At 52.9% G+C, this 24255-nt stretch overlaps 2 protein-coding genes across 3 annotated transcripts in view; both read right to left on the bottom strand.

Moving 5' to 3' along the window:
* Positions 1 to 14496, bottom strand: part of ASS1 (argininosuccinate synthase 1) — a 79386-nt gene extending 64890 nt beyond the window's left edge. Inside the window, exons 1-4 of one of the 2 annotated variants that reach the window (XM_074974200.1) lie at positions 14420 to 14496; positions 5836 to 5886; positions 3776 to 3888; positions 472 to 540 (exon numbers count right to left, since the gene is read on the bottom strand). In XM_074974200.1, the coding sequence (XP_074830301.1) occupies positions 472 to 540; positions 3776 to 3883 (177 nt within the window). In that variant the 5' untranslated portion in view covers positions 3884 to 3888; positions 5836 to 5886; positions 14420 to 14496. Of the gene's footprint in view, positions 1 to 471; positions 541 to 3775; positions 3889 to 5835; positions 5887 to 13638; positions 13786 to 14419 lie in introns of those variants that run through there. The other variant, XM_074974199.1, reaches the window with a different exon arrangement.
* A 5557-nt stretch (positions 14497 to 20053) lies between these two features.
* The window catches only part of HMCN2 (hemicentin 2), a 119860-nt gene continuing 115658 nt past the window's right edge, over positions 20054 to 24255 (bottom strand). Inside the window, exons 95-98 of the mRNA XM_074973993.1 lie at positions 23778 to 24098; positions 22967 to 23086; positions 22062 to 22188; positions 20054 to 21647 (exon numbers count right to left, since the gene is read on the bottom strand). Of these exons, the coding sequence (XP_074830094.1) occupies positions 21311 to 21647; positions 22062 to 22188; positions 22967 to 23086; positions 23778 to 24098 (905 nt within the window). The 3' untranslated portion in view covers positions 20054 to 21310. The remainder of the gene's footprint in view (positions 21648 to 22061; positions 22189 to 22966; positions 23087 to 23777; positions 24099 to 24255) is intronic.

The following is a 24255-nucleotide window of genomic DNA, read 5'->3' as shown; positions in this document are numbered from 1 at the left end:
AGGGAAAAGAGGGAAGTGAGAAACAGAGAAGAAATATCGAAATTTGGCTGTAGAGAGGATTATAGAGGATTATAAATGATTAAGGAAACAAGAGAGACACATCGAGTTACGGATGTGGCTATGTGCAACGTCTCTTTGCATGTAGGATTTATTGGTGGTTTGGCCATTTATAGAGGGAAATCTCCGAAAACGTTTCTGACCTTGGGCAAAGAGGAGGGAGGACACCCCGCCAACCCCATCCAGAGTCTGGAGATGCCCCCAAAATTCTGAAAAGCCAGCAGATACGCAGCTCTCATTGGCCCAGTGGCAAAGCCCTGTACTTATGGAGCTGAAGCAGCCAGAACTCTGGTCCTAACTCCCCAGGCGTGTGCATGATTTACATAGCACACCTGTCCGTGAGCTGCAGGGATGGCATGATGACAGAACTGAGAACAGAGCTACGCCCGCAAGAGGCAACAGGGTTTGTGTTACCTTTCTGGCTCCCAGAGCTAGCGCCTTCTTTCTCGCCTCTTCAAAGTTCTCATTTTGCCCAATGTTGGCCTGGAAGTAAAAATGAGAAAGAGATTGAGCAGCTTGGCCCCAGCCAGGATGGCAGCCCCTAGCCCATCAGCTTGGCCCCACCGGGCTCCTACTGACAAGTCTCAAGTACTCCAAGGCATGAAGGAACACACAGTCATTTGGCTTCTTGCCGTAAGAGGATGGGGGAGGAATCCCCTTAGGAACAGAAGGCTCCAGGCTGTGGCGATTTATCTGAGCCAGAGGTTAGAACACAGATCGACCCAGCCTTTCAAGCTGTGCTTTCCCTGGTCATTCCTAGCAAGCTGTACTGGAGGGGAGACCAGGCCCCCCAGAGGTGCCACAAGATGAGCCCTGGAGGCTGCCCTACTCGGGAGACCCCTAGGTCACCAGGCGCCCAGTGGGGAACATAAGAACAGCCATACTGGGCCAGACCAAAGGTCCATCAGGCCCAGTATCTTGTCCTCTGACAGTGGCCAATGCCAGGTGCCCCAAAGGGAATGAACAGACAGGTTATCATCAAGCGATCCATACCCTGTCACCTAATCCCAGCTTCTGGCAAACAGAGGCTAGGGACACTATTCCTGCCCATCCTGGCTAATAGCCATTGAGGGACCTATCCTCCATGAATCTATCTAGCTCCCTTTTGAACCCCGTTATAGTATTTGCCTTCACAACACCCTCTGGCAAGGAGTTCCAGAGGTTGACAGTGCGTTGTGTGAAAAAATACTTTCTTCTGTTGTTTTAAACCTGCTACCTCTTAATTTCATTTGGTGGCCCCTTGTTCTTGTATTATGAGAAGGAGTAAATAACACTTCCTTATTTACTTTCTCTACAACACTCATGATTTTATAGACCTCAATCATATCCCCCTCTTAGTCGCCTCTTTCCCAAGCTGCAAAATCCCAGGCTTATTAATCTCTCCTCATACGGAAGCCGTTCCATACCCCTAATCATTTTTGTTGCCCTTTTCCGAAACTTTTCCAATTCCAATAGATCTTTTTTGAGATGGGGCGACCACATCTGCAGGCAGTATTCAAGATGTGGGCGTACCATGGATTTATATAGAGGCAATATGATATTTTCTGTCTTATTGTTTATCCCTTTCTTAATGATTCCTAACATTGTTTGCTTTTTTGACTGCCGCTGCACATTGAGTGGATGTTTTCAGAGAACTATCCACAACGACTCCAAGATCTCTTTCTTGAGTGGTAACAGCTCATTTTGACCCCATCATTGTATATGTATTGTTAGGATTATGTTTTCCATAATCACTAAGCGTCACTAAGACTGTCTGGATTGAGTCGCTTGCATGGCAGGAAAAGCCAACGCACTGTCTTGGAGATTTCAGTCCCCTCTACTAGACCGGTCCCAGCAGGACCATTTACGGCTGCACTATTGAATCTTGCTCATCACCCAGCATTAACAATGCTCATTTCTATTGACACTGACCAACACCCCCAGCCTAGGTGCAGCCACATCACCTCTCTAGCGCCCCTCTGCTCCTGCCCCTCAGCCACCAGGTGTACCCAACAGCAACCCCCAGCCCAGAGTTAGAGTGGCATGGGACCCCCTTGCCTGCTGATTTCGTGCCTGTGCCCCTGGCTCATGGACAGCTGCTCTTTACCTCTCCAGTGCACTAGGGGGAATCTGTTTGTTTGCAGTCACTGTTGTACCTGCTCCATAGACTCAGATCCCCTTTTGACAAAGGCCTCCTTCCTGGCCATCTAAAGGAGACAGAGCCCTTGGCTAAGTCCTTTCACCTTGGGGACACTGGGAGTCTAGCCATCCACCCCCAGCCAGGCAGAGTCTCTGCTCAGTAAGGCTGGCATGGCAGGTCTCACTCCAGCACTGCAAGGCTGATGTCCAGGCTTCTCAGTGGTCCCATTTTATTCAATTGGGAACAATGGCTCGAGAGGGGCCATCTCCCACTTGGCCACCGAATGTGCCAGCTGAGCAGAACCTCCCAGGTCACTGACCCGGGACGGGAACGTACTAGTCAATATTTAACCAGCTACGGCAGCAGGGTCACAGCTGCTGCCTCGGCTCCTGCATGCAGAGATTAACGCAATAGGAAGAGCACTGTGTGTTTCCCCATATTATCTGGAGCTAGGACCCCACTGCCACCCTCACCCTGCCTCCACCCCACTAACCCTCTCACGCCCCAGAAGGGGCTATCGCTGGGTGGGAAGCAGCGTTTTTCTGTCGGGGAAATTCCAAGATACTGAAATGTTTTCTATTCCACAACGGAATGAAATTTTAAAAAAAGAAAGAAAGAAAAGAAAATGGAAATTTCCCTGCAAAAACAAAATTTTGAAAACTATTCATTGCGGGTCAATGGAAGCCGTCTGGTCCCATTTCGACTGTTTAAACCAGTGGTTCTCAAACGTTTGTACTGGTGACCCCTTTCACACAGCAAGCCTCTGAGTGCGACCCCCCCTTATAAATTAAAAACACTTCTTTATATATTTGACACCATTATAAATGCTGGATGCAAAGCAGGGTTTGGGGTGCAGGCTGACAGCTCACGACCCCCGTATAATAACCTTGCGACCCCCTGAGGGGTCCCGACCCCCAATTTGAGAACCCCTGGTTTAAAAGATGTTTGATTAAAAAAAAAAAAAAAAGGGAATTTCAGTCTGAAAAATTGTTTCGAAATGAAAAGTCAAAACATTCCATCCACCAATGGCCAAACCGCTCCACTTCCTTTTTTCCTGAGCAAAGTTTCATCAGCATCTTCTAAGGTTTCCATTTTGATGAAAATGGGCTTTTCCACTGAAACAACATTTCAGACCCGCTCTAGCTGGTTCCCCCTCACCACGATCGCCTTGACCCCCTGACACCTGACAGGCCCCAGGCAGGGAAGCGGGGCCCTCCGAATCACATTCACCCCTGGGACACTTTGGACAGAGAAAAGAGCAGAGGGTTATTTTTTTTAAATAAGATCACGATTCTGTCACTCCAGGAGCCCAAGGCCCTGCAAGCGTGTCACCCCCTGGCTGCTGCGGTTAGACCCGGCACCATCGGGGCAGATGCTCACAGCAGCCCTGGAGCTGGCAAAAATGGCTATTTTCTGACAGCTCCCGCCGTTTAGCAGAACACGGAAAACCCCACCCCAGGGGGGCCCAGCCACTGCTTTTTAGAGTCCGTCGCTTTTCTAGAGCCTGCAAGAGACGGGCTAGAGAGTGTCAGGAAAAGATGGGGGGGCAGGCGGGGGGGCGGCAGAGAGAGGAAGCATGAGGCAACATGAGCTCCTCACCAGATAAGCGATGACATCATAGCCTTGCTCCTTCAGCCACACCAGGATGCAGGAGGTGTCCAGGCCACCGCTGTAGGCAAGAACCACTGTGCCCTTGGACTGAGACATCGCGTCTGGGGAAAGCAGGGAGACCCAGTCATTTACTTGCTGCTGTGAGGGACCCACCAGTGCTCCACCACAGACAAGTCCTCAGCCCCTCAGCTCAGCACAGAAGGGAGCTTGTCTAGTTAACCCTGAGGCCACTATTGTTATTCCCACTTTACACAGAGGGGAAACTGAGGCACCAAGCAGGGCTGTGACTAAGCCCAAGGTAATCCAGCCAGTAAGTAGCAGAGCTGAATCTAGGAACCCAGGAGTCCTGGTTCCACGCGCTGTTCTCTAGGCTGCTCTCTCCCAGAGCTGTGATTCCAACTCTGGGATTCGCCCGCTAATTAAAAACTACAGACTCTTTGACTAGAAACCCTCATTCAGAGCCAGAGCACCATTTTGCCTGGGAAGGGAGACAACAGTATCAGTCAGAGACAGGTTTCAGAGTAACAGCCGTGTTAGTCTGTATTCATAAAAAGAAAAAAGAAAAGGAGGACTTGTGGCACCTTAGAGACTAACCAGTTTATTTGAGCATGAGCTTTCGTGAGCTACAGCTCACTTCATCGGATGCATAGTCAGAGACAGAAACTCTTCAGCCCCCTGCTGGGGTTGCATACAACAGCCTGGTTTATTTCTCAAGTAGGAGGGCAGAGTGAGCCTGCCAGGGGAACAGGAGACATTCATCCAGCAGCAGACAGGGGACCCAGGGGATGAAACATATTTAGATTTTCAAAGAGCTTTCAGTGGGTCCTTCAAAAGAGATCTGGGGAATGAGTAACCAGCCTGTGAGGAGCAAAGTCCCCTTGTAGATTAAACACTCCTTAAATGGCAGAGACAAATGGGGTGCAGCGAGCTAGAGTCTCTGTGGGCAACAGAAATGTTAATGGCAGGGTATGTGCTGGGAAGAGGGCTCTAGAATATAGCCAAACCTCCCATGAACCTAGGTAAGTGCTGCAATGAACCTGGCATGTGCACCACTGCCCCCCACTGGATAAAATCAGAACTGTCCACCAGTGTCAAAGGCCTCATACTGCTAGTGGAGATTCTCCCGGAGGTCAAGTGGAGGTTGTCCCTGGGGTTGCCATAAAGCTGAACCTGGCAGCACAGTAACACCCGTGAGGTCCCAGGTAACTGTGGACTTGTTAGCGCTTGGTGCAGACTCACTCCAGTTTAAATACTGCTCTGCGTCCTTTGGCCTTAGCATGCTGGTTTATGGTGATCACGTTTTATTCACTTGAAAGTGGCTGCAAAGCAAGTTTCAAACTCCACCGAGGCTGAGATGCACAGAAAGCCAATTTTAAACAAGCCAGCAAGTGAGCCAGCCACATTTCTGAGCAGCTCTCCCCCCAGCTAGGACCAGCCATGCCACTTAAACTAGTACAGCATGGAGTCCAATGACAGGATGTTATAACTAACCTCCCTGTAGGGTGCTCAGCAAGTCACTAAGTTACATAACGTAACCGGGTTTTCATTACCCAGACAGTGGTTTAACTTTTGCCCTTTATTTGCTGCCACTTTCTCAAACCGGGCAAGTTACATAAGTGCCAACACACACTGCAACTGCACTGCTCCAACACAAGGCAGGATTTACACTGGATGCAGTACGGCATTCAGCTGCATAGGCATAAACCCCACCCTGCTTCAGTGCAGAAAGCCCATCTCCAGGGAGTTGCACAATGTCATGACCTCCATGGAGGTCAGATGATGCAAATTTCTCTAATGTCCCCAGGGCCTTAGATCCTAGCTGACAGGCTCCGGGGGATGGGGTGGGGGGGTTCCTTCACCACTGTTTTTTCCATTCCTAACTAAAGCATTTCTCCTGATCAGTTTGATGGTTGGGTAGCTGCACAGAAGCAGAGAGATCACCGAGCGTCCCACGACTCCACCTAGCTACCTGGTTTACACGAAAACTGCAGCCAGGCACAGAGACCACAAAAGAAACAAGAAGTGCAAAAAGCAGCTTGGCCCATTACCTTTCTTTGATGGACGAGCAGAAATCCTTCCTCAAGCAGTCAGCAAATGTCCTGAAAAAGAGGTAAGCAAATGAGACCAATATATCCAACTGTACACGAAAAGGCCACAAGGAAGAACAATTTAGATGGAATCCTAATCATGACCAGGCACGCCAGCTGCCTGCTCGGGGACATGGCAGGGCTAAAGCAGATCTGAACATTTTGCATTGGCAGGATGGTACATGACCCTGATCTCACACGTGGTAGTCAGGATTGGAGGATCTGCACCACTAGGACAGAATGTTGATCCTGCTTCCCCCAGCAGCCGTCACCCTTCATAACTTCATGCACCCAGCCAAGCGTGAAATGCTGCGGGTGGAGGGCTGGGTGGGGGGAGAAGGACAGGACACATGCCTGTGGTGGCAGCGTAAACAGAATCCACAGAGACATTCCCAAGCATTGTCTTCCTATTACTTACACACACACACACACACACCACAATTCCAAAGAGGGAAAGACTCCAAATAGGGAAACTGAGGCAGGGGCTGAGAGGGGCAGGGACTTGACCAAGGGGACCTGGGCCTCATTTATACTGGGAAAAAGCACCATGTTAGAAAACTTGCACAATGCTAGCCACCATTTGTCCACACAAAAGACAAGCTGTATTTAAAAACATGCTAGCTTGTCCTAGTAGATCCCAGGATTAACTACCAACCTGCTAACAGGAAGTCCCTAATTCCACAATGACCGGTGTGAAAGTAGAATGAATTATATTGAAATTATAATTCATTAAAGAAATGCTACTTGAAGGGTTTGTTGAAATACAGTTGTCAGGAAGAGAAACATTAAGGAGTGTGAGACAATGGGTCCTCAAACTAATTAACTTAGAGCTCCTACTGAGCTAGGAGATTGGTAAACGTTAGTATGCAAATAAGATATGTATGTATATTTGTCAGCTTCTGCTTTCTTTTGTCTCTTATGTTAAATTGGCTTTGACTTAGCTGTATAAATAAGTTATCTTGAGCCTCAGAGAGGGGCTCACATCTGGGTGCATTAGCAAAGCGCTTTGCTAATAAACAGAGTGGTCTGACAAATTACGTGAGTCCTGAATCTGACTTTGACACCGGGCAGCAGGGGGCACGCTGGGCGTGGTGATCGGGATAAACCGTCAGAGTGTGGAAGGGAAGCCAAGTGCTACTTCGGAGGCTGTCGGAAAATGGCACTCTTTAGAGGAATGCGTCTACACTTAGAGCTGGGTTTGATTCCCAGCTGGAGGAGACATACTCCCTGCTAGCTGTCAGCGAGCAAGTGCGCTAACATCAGAGTGCAGCCGCGGCGGCGTGAGCAGCGGGACAGGCTAGCTGCCCCCGAGCGTGCGCCCATCCGAGCCCCTAGGCACATACTTGGGCAGCTGGCCCGTCCCACTGCTCGCGCTGCCACGGCTACATTCTGATTTTAGTGCGCGGAGAGCTAGCACAAGCGTATCTCATTGGGCCAGGAATCACACTCAAGCACAGACATCCCAAGGACTTACTCATCTGGAGCATGACTGCCATGGAACCCCCTGGTTCTGGCGCGCCTCACCTGAGCTCAGGGGAACGAAAGCCAGTGCACACGCGTGCTAGCCGACCCTTTCCCAGAGTCTCTTAGCAGCAGAGCTGGTGGAGATGCTCCTTAAACAATGTTCATGCTGGTGACAAACCCTCCGCCGATTTCCACAAGGTGACCCGCTACTCTCAAACCTACGTTCTCTGGTGTAAGATCCAATTCTGCCTTAGCAGACAGTCTAGGTTCAGCCCAAGGCTGCTGACCTCACTGTCAATTAGTGTGCTGTCGGGGCTTGGTGCTCTGACAGGAACAGGTCAGGCACACAATGGGGCCGGGAACCTGCCACTGCCTGCAGTCCCTGCTGCCAATGCCCGGAATCAGCATTTCATTCATGGTTCCGTGCAGTGACTTGGATGAGAGGGGCGTGTGCACGCTGGTTCAGGCTAAACAGGAAATTGCCCAGCCCTGTCTGAGTGCCCGAAATGTGGACAATCCCAGTGCAAAGTCACTTTCACTTCTGCCTAGAGGCAAGGGGTCAAATGTATTGCTGAGGTAAAGTCGGCAGAGCTCCATTAAAGCCCATGGGGCCTTGCCACTCTATACCCGTAGTGAGTCTGGCTCAGTGCTGTCAGTTTCTAAATGAAAAACAGGCAGATTTAGTAACCAGTACATCCCACATGCCCAGCAATGACTCAGCTTCCCCGAACCTTCCCTTCAGCCCTTCCTGATTTCATCATTAGCCAGCCACTCCCAGAGCAGGTGGGGCAGGCTGGGATTAAGAGGGGAATTTTCAGAAGAAACTAAAACATCAGCTGGCATCTCACGGAGCATTTTCAGAGAAATGTTTTATTTCACAGTAATTCTGGGTGTACCCTCTGTCCCTTTTGATGAGACAGGACGTTTACACCAGGGCAGGAGTTTTGTTTCTTAATGGACTAGGTCAACAATGATGATAATCTCCATGCAGACAATGTTTCTCTGTCATACAATAGCTCCTTGTGTCCTTTGAGTGAATTTAGTGCTGGGAAAAAGTGCCCTGGAGAACACAGCCCTGCCTTTATCTACAGAAAAGGGACGGGACCCAGAACAACCACTGCTAGGAATGACGAGGGAGTTTAGCCTCTGTGGTCTAGTCTTTGCTTTCTCTTCTGAAATTGCCAGTTAGTACCAGCTGTGGTGTTTATGAGGCTGATCAACATATGCTGGCTAGCAGATATATCTCATATTAATAATATGTATTTGCCACACCATAGACACGTTAGTATGCATTAAGCACAAATAATACAGCAGTATAGCCTAAATTGGCCTATACCTTGACTATAATCCTGTTCTCTTATACTACGTATCCCATAACACCTTGCATTAGCTGAAGTAAGCTTTGGCATAAGCAGATAGGGAACTTGTCAAAATCAAGACACATTTGTTCTGTCTCTTAGTATAAGCTAGGGAAATACCTTCACAGACCAGTACCTGAAACCTTAGTTTCCAAAACAAAGTTAAGGAAGAAACAGAACAAGTTAGGGAACTGGGACATATGGGTTGGATTTTTGTGACATGTAAAGGGATGCATAACTCATATAAACTACCATATAAATACCACCAGTTGGAATGTGTCACTTTGGGAGCGTACCTCCTGCATAAAGTGAATGTAACAGTGCCGGGCACTTGTCTTATAAGATCTGACCTGAGACACACATGCCCCCACAAAGTACACTCCCAAACTCAGTCAACACAGGCCACTAATCAGCCATCAGGATGTTTATTTGGCCACTAATGACTTATTCTAGATTTAAACAGAGGACGCAGAGATGCATACGCTATTACCAGCAACCTGAGCCATCCTGGTCCCATGAGAAGGGACAGCAGTATAACGAATAGCTCTGCCAGCCAAAGGACAATACCTGGCTCAGGTCATTGTCACTGGAAACTAAACTGACACCACCAGCTCACTGTGTCACAGACAAAGGAGCCAGCCAATTGAAACAGCGTTTAGTGAATACTGATGTGCGGGGGTATGAATTGGCAAGCTATGGGTTTAAAACGCCAGCACCCATTAACAGTCCCCTGAGCCTTCATTAACTTCCTCTTATTGACCCATCTTGGAGTCTAAATGCCACCAAGCCCAGGAGATTACCAAATATACGCCTGTCACTGACCACAGTCCTCTGGGGTCTCCACCCAGATCTCTACTGGGGAACATGCCAGCATTGAAATGGACAAGGCTCCTGCTTATTGAAAGAGCAGGAAACTCGTAAATTTCAGTTCCACCATCTCCAGGAGAGAGCTGTCAGGATGAGCAAAGGGGACAGGGATAGTCACATGTTTGCAGTCTCAACAAACCCCGCTTCCTGGGGCGTGAGGATAAGGGTCTCCCATCCGGGATGCTCACACTTGTTGCAGTCTCTGTTGAGAGAGATGATTTTACTATCAAAGAACCATTTTCCAACAGAACACATCTGTGAGATGGAGGGGCCACATTCTGGGGCCTTCAAACTCAAGTGCCTCTTTCAAAAGTTTCACCAGTTCCTGGTGTGACTTCCCTACTAATAGTCACACAATCTTTTCCACTGCAGCCCACTGTAACCTCCCAGACAATGATCTCAGCGTCAGAATAAACAGGTGGAGCAGGCAAGCCCCTTAGTAATAACAGTACTTAGTTCTTTGCATCACCTCCGGCATTTACACATCAGAATAAATTCACAACTATCCCTGTGAGGTAGTGTGACGCTCTGTACCTCAGGGGGATACCCCAGACCCCCCATGTTCATCTTTATAAAATGATTCTGTGGTATCCAATGCAAAGATTGTCACGTCGGGTGTCTTTGGAAGGCTCACGATGCACTGAGCATGGTCGTTACAGTGATGTTATAGTAATTGTTACAGTAATGTTATATTAAGGTTATAGGTTATAATTTCATGTATATAGTTATGAGGCTGAAAATGTACCCTCATGGCTTAAAGTAAGCCCATGCAAAAACTCTCCAAGAACAGAGAGGCAGTTCACACCTCATCAGGGCATGGATGGGACAAACCCAGCCCAGCCTCACAGGAACAATGGACACTGGCTTAGGCAGCAACAAAAGAATCTGTTAAACGCTCGAGGGAGTCACCCCCTTCCTTTGGGCAGTTTGGGACTGCAATGAGGTAATGCTCACCTGACTCTGAAGGGGCAGGGGGGCAAAGCCAAGAGGAAAGAAAGGACATGATAAAAGGGAGAGACATTTTGCCATGCTCTCTCTCTTCCACCTACATCTTCAGACACCACCACCATCAAGCAACTGAACCACTGATCAAAGGGGAGAGCCTGGCTGAAGAGCCAGCCTGTGGTGAAAAGCATCGAAGTTTGTAAGGACAGTGAAAGTGTTAAGATCAGCTTAGAATGCATTTTGCTTTTATTTCATTTGACCAAATCTGACTTGTTATGCTTTGACTTATAATCACTTAAATCTACCTTTATAGTTAATAAATCTGTTTGTTTATTCTACCTGAAGCAGTGCATTTGGTTTGCAGTGTGTCAGAAACTCCCCTTGGTATAACAAGCCTGGTACATACCCATTTCTTTGTTTAATTGACAAACTTATATAAGCTTGCAGGGTCCGATGGGCATAACTGGACACTGCAAGACGGAGGTTCCGAGGGTTGTTTCTGGGATCGGAGATATTGGCTACTGTCATTCTGGGAGCAGCTGACATGCCAGAGGCTGTGCGTGAACAGCCCAGAGTGGGGGTTCTCACAGCAGAGCAGGGTAAGGCTGGCTCCCAGAGTCAAGGATTGGAGTGGCCTAGCAGATCACTGGTCCAAACAACACCAGAGGGGAACGTTACAGGTAGATACTATTATCCCCAATGGATGGGGAGACCGAGCCAGAGAAATGAAGGTCAGAATACTGTGGGTGCTGGGCTCTTAATAACCAAGCTGTGAGGTTTTGAAAACCTGGCCCTCAGGGACTTGCAAAGACAAACCAGAGAGAGGACGCGTGTGTTACAGTTGGGATGAGAACCCAGGAGTTCTGGGTCCCACCTTGGTGTTCATAGGCTGCATAAGTCACTGCGAGAAACACAGGGATGATTTTCAAGCACCTGTCCTCCTCAATGAAGGGTGAGGGAAATGCAGGGCATTGGGGAGATTTGGAGCAGGGTTGTTCTCTACGCAGTCTGGATCACCACAGGTTCCTGCAAGGAGGCAGTGACTCAAAGCTTCTTGCACCTGGGGATCATGCCAAGAAAGGCCGAGCCTGGCCAGGAAGGGAGAGGTATTTCCTGCATTTGACGGAGGGTGTCGGGTGAGATCAAATAGCTGTTGATTTCAACAACCAGCCCTGGGCAAAGGCAGATGTGAGTTTGCTTCCAGACACACCTGCCCACCCCGCACTATGCCAGGCTAACTGCTCTTGGCATGGAGAGTAAGGAGGGAGGGGAGAGGCGGGGTAGGCAGGTGTTTTAGAAAGAACCATCCTTTCCTAGTGTTATTATTTGTGTTGTGGCAGCATTCTATGCACCCATCACAGGACTGCATGGCGCTAGATGCTGTACAAACACAGAACAAAGAGGCAGCCCCTGCCCCAGAGAAATTACAGTTTAAGGCCACATCTATACCAGGAATAAGGTTTGTGTTTTAACCCACTAGCTAGTCCCTGGGGTTTACCTGGACCAATGATCACAAGCTAACCCTACAAATATCCCATCATCTCCACTAGGGGCGGAAAATCCTGACGCCATTGAAGTCAAGGGCCACAATTGCACCCTAGGATTTTAACACCTTAAAAAGAAAGGCCCCCCCCCACACACACACACACCCTGGTTTCCCAGGGAAGACAAGGCAGCTTACTGGCATACAGTGCCTAGCACAATGGGGCCCTGACTCACGACTGGAGCTCCTAAGTGCTGCAGCAAAACAGAATAACAGGCGTCACTGTTGCTGGGGACAGTGCTGTTCCAGGGCCACAAGCCATCGACTGGGGTGATGACGGAAGCTGGGTTTGTTAGGACCGTTTCTGCAGAGGCCTGGGGCACGTGCATTCCCTGACCCTGCCTCAGCCAGCCGAAGCGCTCTGCCAGATCTCCCTCCTCTCCCCACTTCAGTCTCATTTCTAGGCAGTTTTTGCTCCTCTGAAATGTTGTCCCAGGTCAGTGGGGAGGGACTGTCCCTCCCCAGCCCTGGATCCTGCAGCTCAACCCCCAGGACCTGGCAGAGACCCAGGCCCAACAACAAGGTGAGAAGCTGCTAAATGAGCAGGGCTGGCCCAAGTGGAGTTACTGGAGTCTGACTATTTAATTCACTGCCTGCCACTGTGTCCATTTCAGGAGGAAATGGACAGAGCAGCAGCCAGGCGGGGCGGGGCGGGGTGGGGGGGGCTGTGCTGGGGAGTCAGTGCCGGGGATGGAGGGAGCAGGGTGTTGCTGCCTGATGAGCAAGGGGGTCCCCTTCACCAGAACCTGCCCCCCACATTGCTTCAACACCATGGCACCTCCCCCCAGCCTCCCCCCACTGGTCCCCAGCTCCCGCCAGCCTCCCGCAGCTGGTCCCCGTGGATCTCCACCCTGCAGCATCCCTCCGGTGATCCCTCTAGCCTCCCTCCCACCACTGATCCTCCCCACCAGCCTCCCCCCACTGGTCCCCATGGATCTCCACCCCGATCCCCCTAGCCTCCCTCCCCCTGGCCCCCACTGACCCTCACTCCCCTACAGCTGTCCCCAGCTCCCACCAGCCTCCCCCCAGGGATCTCCACCCCCCAGCATCCCTCCAGTGATCCCTCTAGCCTCCTTCCCCCCACTGACCCTACCCCCATCAACCTCCCCCCACCGGTCCCCATGGATCTCCACCCCCCAGCATCCCTCCGCGGATCCCTCTAGCCTCCCTCCCCCCAGTGACCCTCCCTGCCAGCCTCCCCTGCACTGGTCCCCACTTGACCCTCACTCCCCCCACTGATCCCCACAGATCTCCACCCCTGATCCCCTAGCCTCCCTCCCCCCCATCCCCACTGACCCTCACTCCCCACTGGTCCCCACTCCCCCCCAGCCTCCCCACACTGGTCCCCAGCTCCTGCCAGCCTCCCCCCCACGGATCTCCACCCCCAGCATCCTTCCAGTGATCCCTCTAGCCTCCCTTCCCATACTGGTCCCCATGGATCTCCACCCCCCAGCACCCCTCCACTGATCCCTCTGGCCTCCCCCCCACACACACTAGTCCCCACAGATCTCCACCCCTGATCCCTCTAGCCTCCCTCCCCCCACGGATCTCCAGCTTCCCTCCGCTGATCCCGTGCCCGCGAATTACCCCGACAGGCGCCGCCGGCTCCGCTCCGCGCTCCGGACGCGGGGAGGCGATCAGGCGATGGGGGCACCGGGCAGAAGCGCCGCCGGGGCATCCCTGTTATGAAGCGCGGCGGGGCGGGGCCAGGAGGGGGCGTCTCCCTGCCGTGGGTGGCACCCGGTGGGGAGCGACTCCCCTTCCCGCAGGTGGGCCGGGGCCGGGGCCGCCCGCCTGCGCCCCGCGGGGAGGCACCGGGACCCGGCCGGCGCGGAAAGCTCCGGTGCCCCCGGATCGACCAGCCACCCGCGCCCCCGGCCCGCTGGCGGCAGAGCCCAGGCACGAACCGGACCCAGAGCCCTCTGGCAGGAGCCCCCCCAGCCCCAGCGGCACAAAGGCCCGGCGAGTAGAGCCAGGCCCCCGCCCCGCGCTCCGGCTCGTCCTCGGGGAAAAGGGGCCAAGCCGCCCCCCTCCTTTCGGAAGCTGGGCCGCAGGGCACGGGAGAAGGGCAGCACGGAGTCTGTGCCCGCTGCCAAGCCCTGCTCACGCCTGGCCGGCTCAGCGCCCCAGCGGCCGGGCAGGGACGCACGGGGAAGACCGCTCAGCACATGGGCAGCAGCTGCCCGGCCTCCGTGCTCAAACCGGTGAAGGTGACAGACTCCTACCAAAGACCAGCTCCTTTGCTTGGGCGCTGATCTGTTTGCTCTGGGATCCAAAGGTCAGGGGCTATTATTACTGGGCCTATTTTGGGACCCTTCTAGCCGGGGTGACCGCCGCGTATTCCCCCGAACAGAACCGTCTCTGGTACCTTGTGCTCCTCCGCCGGCCTTGTAGCCACCCCTTTGTCTCTCATCTGGTGATGGCTGGCTCTGGGGGCAGCTCCCACCTTATGTCCGGGGACAGCACGACAGGGCCCCGATTCCCGACTGAGGGCGTAATGTACATAATGACCAGCAGCGGCTCTAGCAATGGGAAAATACTTACAGACCATCCACCTCGGACACAGGAAAATGGAGATTTTGACATACACCCCCATGCCAGCTCTCTGGCGAACAGAACTGGGGGGGGGGGGGTGTATCATGGTGTGTGTGCATATCACTAAGTGTATGCGCCCTCATTATTCTCCATGGACTGGCACAATCGTTTTTAACCCAAATGCATTGCTAATTGCCATGGAAATAGTAACACTCCCTACTCATAGAGCAGTTTCCTGCTGAGAGTCCCGGAGATTCATGAATTGTTGTCCTTTCACATGGATTGTCACAGGGGACAAGCATTATTAGCCTGACAGAAAGTTTAAGGCCTAAATTTTCTAGAGGCCATTCATTTTGGATGGCCAACATTAGATAGGGCTTGACTTCCTGCGATGCCAGGCACTACCAGCCCCCACTGGAGCGGTGGGCCGGTGTCAAACAGCTGCTCCCCCAACCTCTGCTCACAATCCAGGCTCCACCCACGTCTAAAATGAGATTGTAGATTGTGCAGCTCCTCACAGTACCACCAGGCAAGATGTTTATACCTTGCCCACCACTGTGGTATCTGCTCATCCCTCCTCTTCCGTGCATGCGGAGATCACCAGTGTAATAGTTAACAACATGGACGTGTAATTTGCCATCATTAGTCTTTGGAGTTAACACATCAAGTAAAGTGAATAGGTGCTGTTTCAGATGTCAGCCTTGCCGTTTTAGGCTCTCTCTGCAGACATCACTGCAAGTGTTTACACCCAATTCACAGTTTGGAGGCATGCTTCATGGCCACAGAACACTGCAGAAAGCTTAGATTCTGGACCACAAGATACAGTCACCAGGAAGAGGTACCAGGAGTCAGGCCAATTTAACCCCTGAGTTGTTGGTGCTCAGCACCAGGCCTTAGATGTCTTAAGTTGGTCAAAACAGAGACCCTCAAAATTAGTGTCTACTTTTGAAAATGTTAGCCTTCAGTGACTTGTCCATGGTTGCACAGTGGATCTGTGGCAGACTTGGGAATAAAGACCAGATTTTCTGAGTCCCACTCCTCTGCTTTGGGCAAGTCACAATCTCTCTATGCCTCAGTTTCCCGCTGGTAAAATGAGAATATCTCTGTAAAGCACTTTGATAGCTATGCATCACATGTGCTATTTACGTATTACTTAAATATCTGTAAAATGGGAATACCATCATTAAGACACTGAGATCTATGGAGGAAAAGTGCTAGGTTTTATTATCAACCTCAAACCCACTCTTCCTTGGCTATCCAAGCCCACAGATTCTTCCCCTTTCTCCTAGCTGAATATGCACCTGTCTGCGCCCTAGAGGCATCCTTTGACGGAGAACATAACTCACCAGTTATTAAACAGCTGACAGCCCGCCGGGTTGTTTATTCCCCCTGTGTACAAAGTGTCACTAGCGACTGCTTTCCTCATTACAGAATCCTCATGAAGATAAATGCAACTGACAACCCAGCTCTTCTTGTTCTCTGCTGCAAGGAACGTGGCAGCCCTGCACCCGCTCCCATTAGCCCTGGTAAACTGCTGTTACCGTTGGTCATTGTCACCCAGCACAGCACAATTGCTGGGATGCTGGTGTAAGGGCCTGCAGGCTAGGGACTTCTCCATGAGAAGGCAGCAGCACCGGGCTATTCTGCAATGACACAGGACATTGCTGATGACAACAAGGAAATACCTTCCCGTTGGGGTAAACCCTGACTAGCTCCAGCGTGCAAACCCTGGTTTGCCCTTGTCTGCACTTAGGTAGGGAGGGGGTCGGGGGGTAGGTGCAGTGATACTGAGTGCTGGAGACCAATGGTTCCTGCCTGGCAGTCTGTGCTGCCCAACATCACGGCATGGGCTGCAACCACAGTAGTGAGTTGGGGCCCAGGTACTTGCAGTGACAGGGTAGCACACGTGGGGTACTTTGGTTGTGGTTTTGGCCCCTGCCCCTAGCTAAGCAGAGAGGCCAAGGGACTGAATGGGCCTCTGAAATTGAGCTCTAAGTTCTCACCTTATAGGTGACGCCTTCTAGGTCAGTGGCCAGGAGAGAACATGAGGCTACACATTGGAAGTTTGCTTTGCCCTGGCTATGATGTCCCTCTTCCCCAGACAACTCCAGCCTCCAGGGACGTCAATCAGGCACCTTTCACCGGCACTGACTGCACTGTAGTATCTTTCAAATCAAACAAGGAACTAAATCAAATGTCCATGGAGCAAAAGCAATGTCCCTTTGTGGCATGAAATATTGACAAGAATGTCCCTAGGGACAAGCCCAGCTTCCTGCCACTCTCTGCCAGCAAAGGGCCTTGCAGACTATGTCTTCAGCTATCTTCCAGGACAACCAGCTAACATAATTGGGAAGTCTTTAGGGAGATGGCATCTTGATGCCTGACTGATGAGCCCCAGACAGTGCAGTTAATTTCCCACGCTCTTAGTTTTCCACTTAACCACAATCTGGTGCCCCAGACACATCAGGAAACGAGGCCTCTTCTGTACCAGTACTAATAATACCACCTAGCTCTTATCACCAGTAGATCTCAAAGCACACTGCAAAGCCCATTACCCCCATTTAACAGATGGAGAAATTGAGGTACAGTGACTTGCCCATGGTCACGCAGCAGTCCAGTGGCACAAGTGGGAGAACCCAACTCTCCTGAGTCCCAGTCCAGTGCACAATCCTCTAGGCAACACCAGGTCCAGGACTCACGCTGCCATGGGGAGGTTGAGGGAAATGCCCAGTTCCCTTTTGAAAATAAAGCAGGAAATTCCCAGGTTAAGAATTTAGCCTTCAATCACCCCTAGGAACATCTGTTTGATCCATTTGGCCAATCCCTTAGACCCAAGATGGTACAGTGCATGCTGGGATCTGCAGGCTCTGCAGATTATTGGAGAGGAGAGCAACTTCACCTTGTTCTGTTTTAGGCAAAATTAGGTATGTGGCACCCATGTTCCCAGCACATTGGAAAGCTTGGGTTCCCCGAGACAGAGGGCTTTCGCCACAGCTGAATGCAGCCACCTCTGGAACATGGCAGCCTCTGTTGTCCCAGCCACACACCATCAGCAAGGTCTAGAAGAGGGAGTGGTGAATGAGAGAAACCCTCCCCACACTACAAATGATTGCCGTCACATTGAATCCCTGCCCTTGAGGGCTGCGAGATTAGGGGGTCAGATGAGGTTATCAGGCACAATGCATCACACGGGGGTCTTGGTGGTGGTTTTGCGGAGGGGGGGTAGGTGGGTCAGGTGAATGGGAAAAAGGGAGGCATTTGCAGCAGCAAAGCGACTGGTTTCATTCAAATGGCTCCAGCTGACGCAGGATCAAGCCTGTTCCATGTAAGCTCCAAACTTCCCAGCTCCCACCAAGCCGGACAGCTGCACAGGGCCAGGGACACATCACAAGGGGGCGTTTTGAAATCCAAACAGCCCTCTCATGACTGGGTCGCTTGACTTCAAAGAACACAGCCTCCTCCCTGCTTAGCAGGGGCGTTGGGGAACTGGGAGCCAGCGCTGTGTGAGTCTCAGCACATCGCAAAGCCCAGGCCAGGGCCAGCAGCACAACTGTGTAGAGCCTTGCAAGCCCCCGAACCTGCTGGGAACTGATCCCAAGTGTCAGCTTTGGTTGGGGGCTGAAAACAACCTGAGCGACCCTCTTGGGCTTGGGTCGTCCCAGATCACCTCCTGCCCAGGGCCCGGGGGGTCGGCTGGTGCCCAGCTCCTGCAGCTGCAGAGGGAGAGAGCTGGCAAGTCACTGCAGCCTCTCCCTCTGCAGCCGACACAGTGTAGCTGGCAGGAGCTGGGCACGCAGCTGCCACCACTGCGCTCAGCCCCTGCAGGCACGAGGCGGACAGAGACTGTTTGCAGGCACAGGGAACTGGCAGCACTCCCCAGACAAAGCCCCAAGGACGATGCAGTGGGTGTGGTGCTGCTTACGCAGGTCTGGGTCAGGTCTGAAAATAATGCCACCCTCTGGGGACAGGTTCAGGGTATCGGAGCTCAGGTCACGCTCTAAAAGGGGGCCTGGCCTGAGCAGACCGAGCACCAGGTAGGTCAACGCAAAGCACCAGGCACAAAGCGGGCAAAGGGCCTTTGCGTTTGCAGGGCAGCTCTGCACACTACCAGCTCCAGCAGAGCCATTGCAGGGCTTGGTCTTTCCCTGCAGCCCCTTCACCCCAGGGCTTGGCCCAGCAAACCTCCATGGACGCTCTCTCGTCCTGTGTGCAATTTCCAGGCATCCTGTCTCTTATGGAGCCTGAGCCGATACTGCCGCAGCCAACAGGCATTTTTCCATTGACTCAAATGAGTGGGGATCAGGCCCACAATGAGCGTGCTCTCTGGGTAGGTATGAGATGTCCAAACACCTTCTCTTTATGGGGAGCTCCCTCATTCAGATGGTCCCAACTTGACCCCTTGATGATCCTAAGAGGTCCACAGAACAGGAGCTCCTTCTGCTGAACTGTCTGTGTGCTCCTGATATTGCTAAGGTAACAAACAAGAAGTGGGGAGGATACTCTTTCCACATCCTTGCTCCATCACACAAACCCAGTTATTTCGAATAACCATTGCAGGTCACCTCTACACAGGACCCAGCACCCCCTCGCTGGTGCTGAGCACACAGCTACTGCAGAAGTCAGTGCCACCAGCACTGTGAGCAAACAGCCCTGCGCCCTCTGACCTGACGTGGGGGCCCTCTCCAGAAACGGAGCTAAAGATCACTGAAAGGAGAGAGGATCTTTGTATCTCCAGATCCCATCTGTTCCTGCAGCTTATTCCCACCCTGAGGTCATAACTGCACCTAGGGCCTGATCCTGCATCTACCGCGGTCACTGACACAGCTCTCATTGGTTTCAGTAGTACAGGATCAAGCTGTGAGATACGCGATGACTGGTGCCCTGTCACTGCCACAGGTGAATAACTTTGGGCAAGTCATCAGGGCTTAATTCATGCCAGGGCTGAGCCTTGGCACCTCTAGGCTTGGCAGTTCACAGCCCCAGCACCTCTAGGCCTGCTGCATCAGTTATGAACATAAAAAATAAAAATTGCTTGAGCCCCGGCACCGCTATCATTACAATTTAAGAACTGCAAGTCACTCACCTCCCTGTGCCTCAGTTTCCCCATCTATAAAATGGAGACAGATGACATTGCCCTCCATTGTAAAGCGCTTTGAGATCTACAGATGAAAAGCACTGTAGAGGCACTAGGTGGTGTTATTACCATTGTAATCTCCAAAGCCAATGGGGATGCCTGGAATGGAGGATACGAATGAGAAAATGGGTCAGATCCTGCCCCCCTGAGTTCAGCAACAGCTGGCTGCTGGGACTGAGAGCAGAGTCAGGCCCCCAAGCTCCAGTCCGAAATCTGAAGCGCCGTCATGCAGTGCAGAAGGACGATGCCCTCAAACAACATGACTGTTTTACTCACAAAATCATCTTTATTTGGTACAAAACCAGAAATAAATAAGTGTGCTGAGAAACCAGTTTGATTATAACAAAGACTGACCACGAGGGAACTAACCTTTTAATATGTGGTTAGCAACAAACCCTTCAGCCCTGGAACTCCCTTCCCAGCCCTCCCACATCAGCTTGGTGGCTTTTTAAACATCTGCCTCACCCAGCACTACGCAGTGCATGCTTGGCCTCGGGATGGCTACAGGACCTGTGCAACGCTAGCAAACCTCTGCACCACTGCCAGAGCTGCAATGTGCATCTCAGCTCTCCGAGCAGTATGCACCTGAGCACTCAATGCGTGGACAGGGCACGGGATGGGGACTCAGGAGACCTGCGGTTCTGTCCCTGATATGGGCACTGACCTGCTGGTGACCTCTCTGGGCCTCCATTTCCTCTCCCACCCTTGAGCAATGGGGCTGTGATCTCAGATGGGGTCTCTAGGTGCTACCCCGATACAAATGGAAAAGAACAGTAATGGCCTGATGTCTCCAGCGTCTGTCTCAGGTGAGTTACAGGCTCCGTGATTCCACCTGAGAGCCAAAAGCCAAGGAGACTAACAGCCGCTGGAGGGTTTCCCTTCCCAGGTTCTCGGTATCTCAGCTCTGATTGCCCTCAAGGCCATGTAGGCAGCTCTGTTTGCTTAAAAGCTGCATGTGATAGCAGACCCAAGGACAGCCCCATGTTGCAAGAGACTAACAGCACCTGATGTTTACACCCCTCACCCCTCCACCACTGCTGAACACTGGATGAACCAGGGCCTCAAGCCCATTCTCCTCTGCTGAGCTAGTAGGTGAGGCGATGGGTACAATGTCCAGACAACGAGAGGTCAGCATTTGCAGGCCTCCAAACTGCCTTGGCACCATCCCACGGGGTCAAGGCAATTTCGCTCACCAAGGGATTGAGCCATAGGGCTGGGAGTAGGGTTGCCAAATATTGGTTGGGCATATTGCTGGAGGTTTCATCACGTGACACCATCTTTAAATTAAAGATTAATCTTTAATTCCTGGAGACTCCGGGACAATCCAGGAGGGTTGGCCACCCTAGCTGGGAGCCAAGGGAGGGGAGTTTTACAGGATCATGGGGAACCTCTTGCAGGGCACTGAGCTGATGGCAGGCAATGGGGCTTGGGGATACTAGGGAGACACACAGGGGACAAAGGCAGAAGCGCATGTCAGACTGAGCTGATGCCACGTACGGGAGATGGAATCAGGAACAGAAGGAGAAGGAGACAATGTCTGGTGGGGTTTGGGGCGTGGGATCAGCATCTTCCCCCGTCCTCTGGCTGCCATTAGTAGGGGTAGGGTGAGACGGAAATGAGGATGAGGAAGACGCTCCGTGCCCGCTGCTCGCCGTGAGCCAGGGCCTGCACCTTCAGCCGATAGACGCCGGCAGCGTGGAGTGGGCGCAGTGTGGAGAGGACCCCCCGGCCTCTCTCATCCCGGAGGGCGAAGGGGCTGTCCGGGCCCTGTTCCAGCAGAGTGAAGACAGTGCGGTTCTGCAGGAGGCTCCCCTGGGAAGAGGCAGTGAGCTGGACAACGTCGTGGCCAGCCGGGATGCCAAAGGGCAGCGTGAGAAGCTCGTACTGCAGGGTGAAGGGGCCTCCAGGGCTGCGGCGGAAGCACACTCTGCACGAGAACAGGCAAAGGACGTGGGTGAGAGCGGAGAGGAGCGGCAGCACGATCTGAGCCTCGGGCTAGCAGCCAGGACTCCTGGGTTCTAAGCCTGGACAGCCTTGGACAAGTCACTGAGCCAGTCTGTGCCTCAGTTCCCCCACCAGGGAAAGGGCGGGGGGAGGGTCAGACTTGGCAATTCTCAGCACTTTACCTCTTCAAAGTGCTAAATATCATTAATGTACTGAAATGGGCATGTGCCAGTCCAGGCCCACTGGTGTTACACCCAGGACCTGACCACCCCCACAACCTGACAGCAGAGCTGAGAAGAGCATTGGCAGGTTGGTCACGCCAGGAGAAGAGGAACAGCTGCCCCGCTTGGGTACACCCCCCCTCCCAAAAGAACTTCTCCCCCCCTCCCCACCTTACCCTGGCCTGGAGCCTCTCCTATAGCCTGTGGGGCAGGGTGTATCCAGGCACTGGGAGCCTCCCCGCGTGTTAAAACACACCTGGCTCGGGTTGCAGTGAATCCTCCCCTCTGCACATTCATCTATGTCTGCAGAGGAGAAAGGAGGGGGGAGTGAGCACAGACAGGTGCTCAACGGGGCCCAGGCTCTGCTGCTGGGGGACCCTGCTCATTGTATCACACCCCTCTGTGCATTCAGGTGAGCAGCTGCGCCCTGGAGAGCTCCTCCATTTTACCTGCTGGGTGAGCTGCAGAGTCTGCTGGCAGCAGGCACCCGCCCAGGGCACCCACCCAGTTACTAACATGCCCCCAGAGCAGACTGTGCATGACCATACTGCACTTGGGTCCAGGAAGCCACAGAGCCACACAGGGGCGCCACAGCAATTCCTGAGCAATGGCTTGGCAGAGGGGGCAGGAGGACCATGGCACTGTGGGCTAGTGGCCTGAGGCCAGGCATAGGCACCAGGAGGTCCCAAGTTCTAAGTCTGGCTCTGCCACTGCCATGCAGTGTGTCCCTTGGGCAAGTCACATCACCTCTGTTTCCTGCTCCATGGATTGGTGGCAGTGATACTAAGCTGCGAGCGCCATTTGTGAGGTGTAGGAATTTAATGGGCCAGATCCGGCCCTGGCTTAGCTCTGTTGACTTCCCTACAATGATGCCCCTTTGCTTGGGAGATGAAAAGTGCAGCACCAATGCAGGCACTGTGGGGAGCCTGGCAGCTGGGTGGGGATTTTGCTGGCGCAGCCAGAGACAGATGTGAAATCCAGGCTTTAGAAAGGGAGATTAGGGCTTACAGTATCGAAGTGGCAGGGAGGGATGGACGGACACACACGCTATGTAACCGACTCCTGAACAGCACGCACTGACCCCGGCAGGTTTCCCCATTGGGCAGCAGCCGGTAGCCGGCCGGGCACAAGCATTGGTAGCTGCCCTCCGTGTTCCTGCACTCGTGTTGGCACAGGTTCCGCACCTGACATTCGTCAAGATCTGTGTAAAGAGAAGGGAGGGGAAGAGAGGAGAGATTCCGAGTCTGGCACACTGCAATGCACTGCTGTGCCCCCCACCCCCCACCCCGAGGGGCAACCCCAGCCCCACATGCAGCATGACACTGCCCCCTATGCCTTCAATGCACAGCCACCATGGTGCACAGTGCCACCGAAACAACCCTGCAAAGGCGTAAGGCCCTGGCAAATGCTCCCATTTACCCCCCCTCCAGGGGAGATCTGGCCCAGGGAAGCCCCACTCCAGCCCCAGAGGGGACCAAAGGCCTCGGCCCCAGAGAGACCAATTGTATGGGGGAGCAGGTAGAGCCACAGAATGGCTGGCGCAGTGGGGAGGAAGAAGGGAAGCAGGAGTGAGGATAGTGGGTTATAAGACGGGCTATTCCCTTTAGGCCCTGGTGGGCACCCAGATCCTGCATGACCCTTCTGTCAGCCCACAACCTCTCTGCTGATGCTGGCACGCAGAGCGCCTGCTTGCACCAGTGGCTTTTGCAACATGGACACTTGTTCATCGGGAACTGGATTGATGGCACCAACCCCTGCCCCCCGAGGCAGCCAGCAGGTGCCGCAAGCTTTCACTTGCCCCCCCAGCTAGGCTGGAGTTGGGCCTGTTCCAGCTGCATCGCTCCAAGGCTCCCCCTTCTGGAGCGACAAGGGTCAGCAGCACGTGGCCTTACCAGTGCAAAGTCCGTTGCGCCTGGTGAATCCCGACGGGCACTGGGCCTGGCTGCCGGGGCTCAGGGCGCTACCAGACTGGCCGAAGGAGAACCAGGTGTAATAGCCTCCCCCGGGCGATCGGCCACTTGGTCTGAGCCACTGCAGACGGGTCCCTCTGTTGCTGACACGCGTCACGTTCCCTCCTGCCTTCTCCGGCCCAGCACAAGACTTGCCATCCCCACGTAAGGCCTCCCCAGGTGGGCACAGGCATCTGTAACTGCCCTGGAGGTTGCGGCACTGGAAAGCACATGGCGGAGGTACCCGCTGGCATTCGTTTATGTCTGATACAGAGAGAAAAGCCAGTGTGAGTACCAGAGCCCAGCTTTCTGGGGCAGAAGCCACGGTGGCTAGTGGCTAGAGCAGGAAATAGGAACCCAGGATTCCTGGGCTCTGTTCCCTGGCTCTGGGAAGCAGAGTTGTCTCCTGGTTAGAGTGGGG

Source organism: Natator depressus, chromosome 16 (assembly GCF_965152275.1).
Source record: "Natator depressus isolate rNatDep1 chromosome 16, rNatDep2.hap1, whole genome shotgun sequence".
Lineage (NCBI taxonomy): Eukaryota > Metazoa > Chordata > Testudines > Cheloniidae > Natator > Natator depressus.
This window is presented reverse-complemented; position numbering and strand designations above follow the sequence as displayed.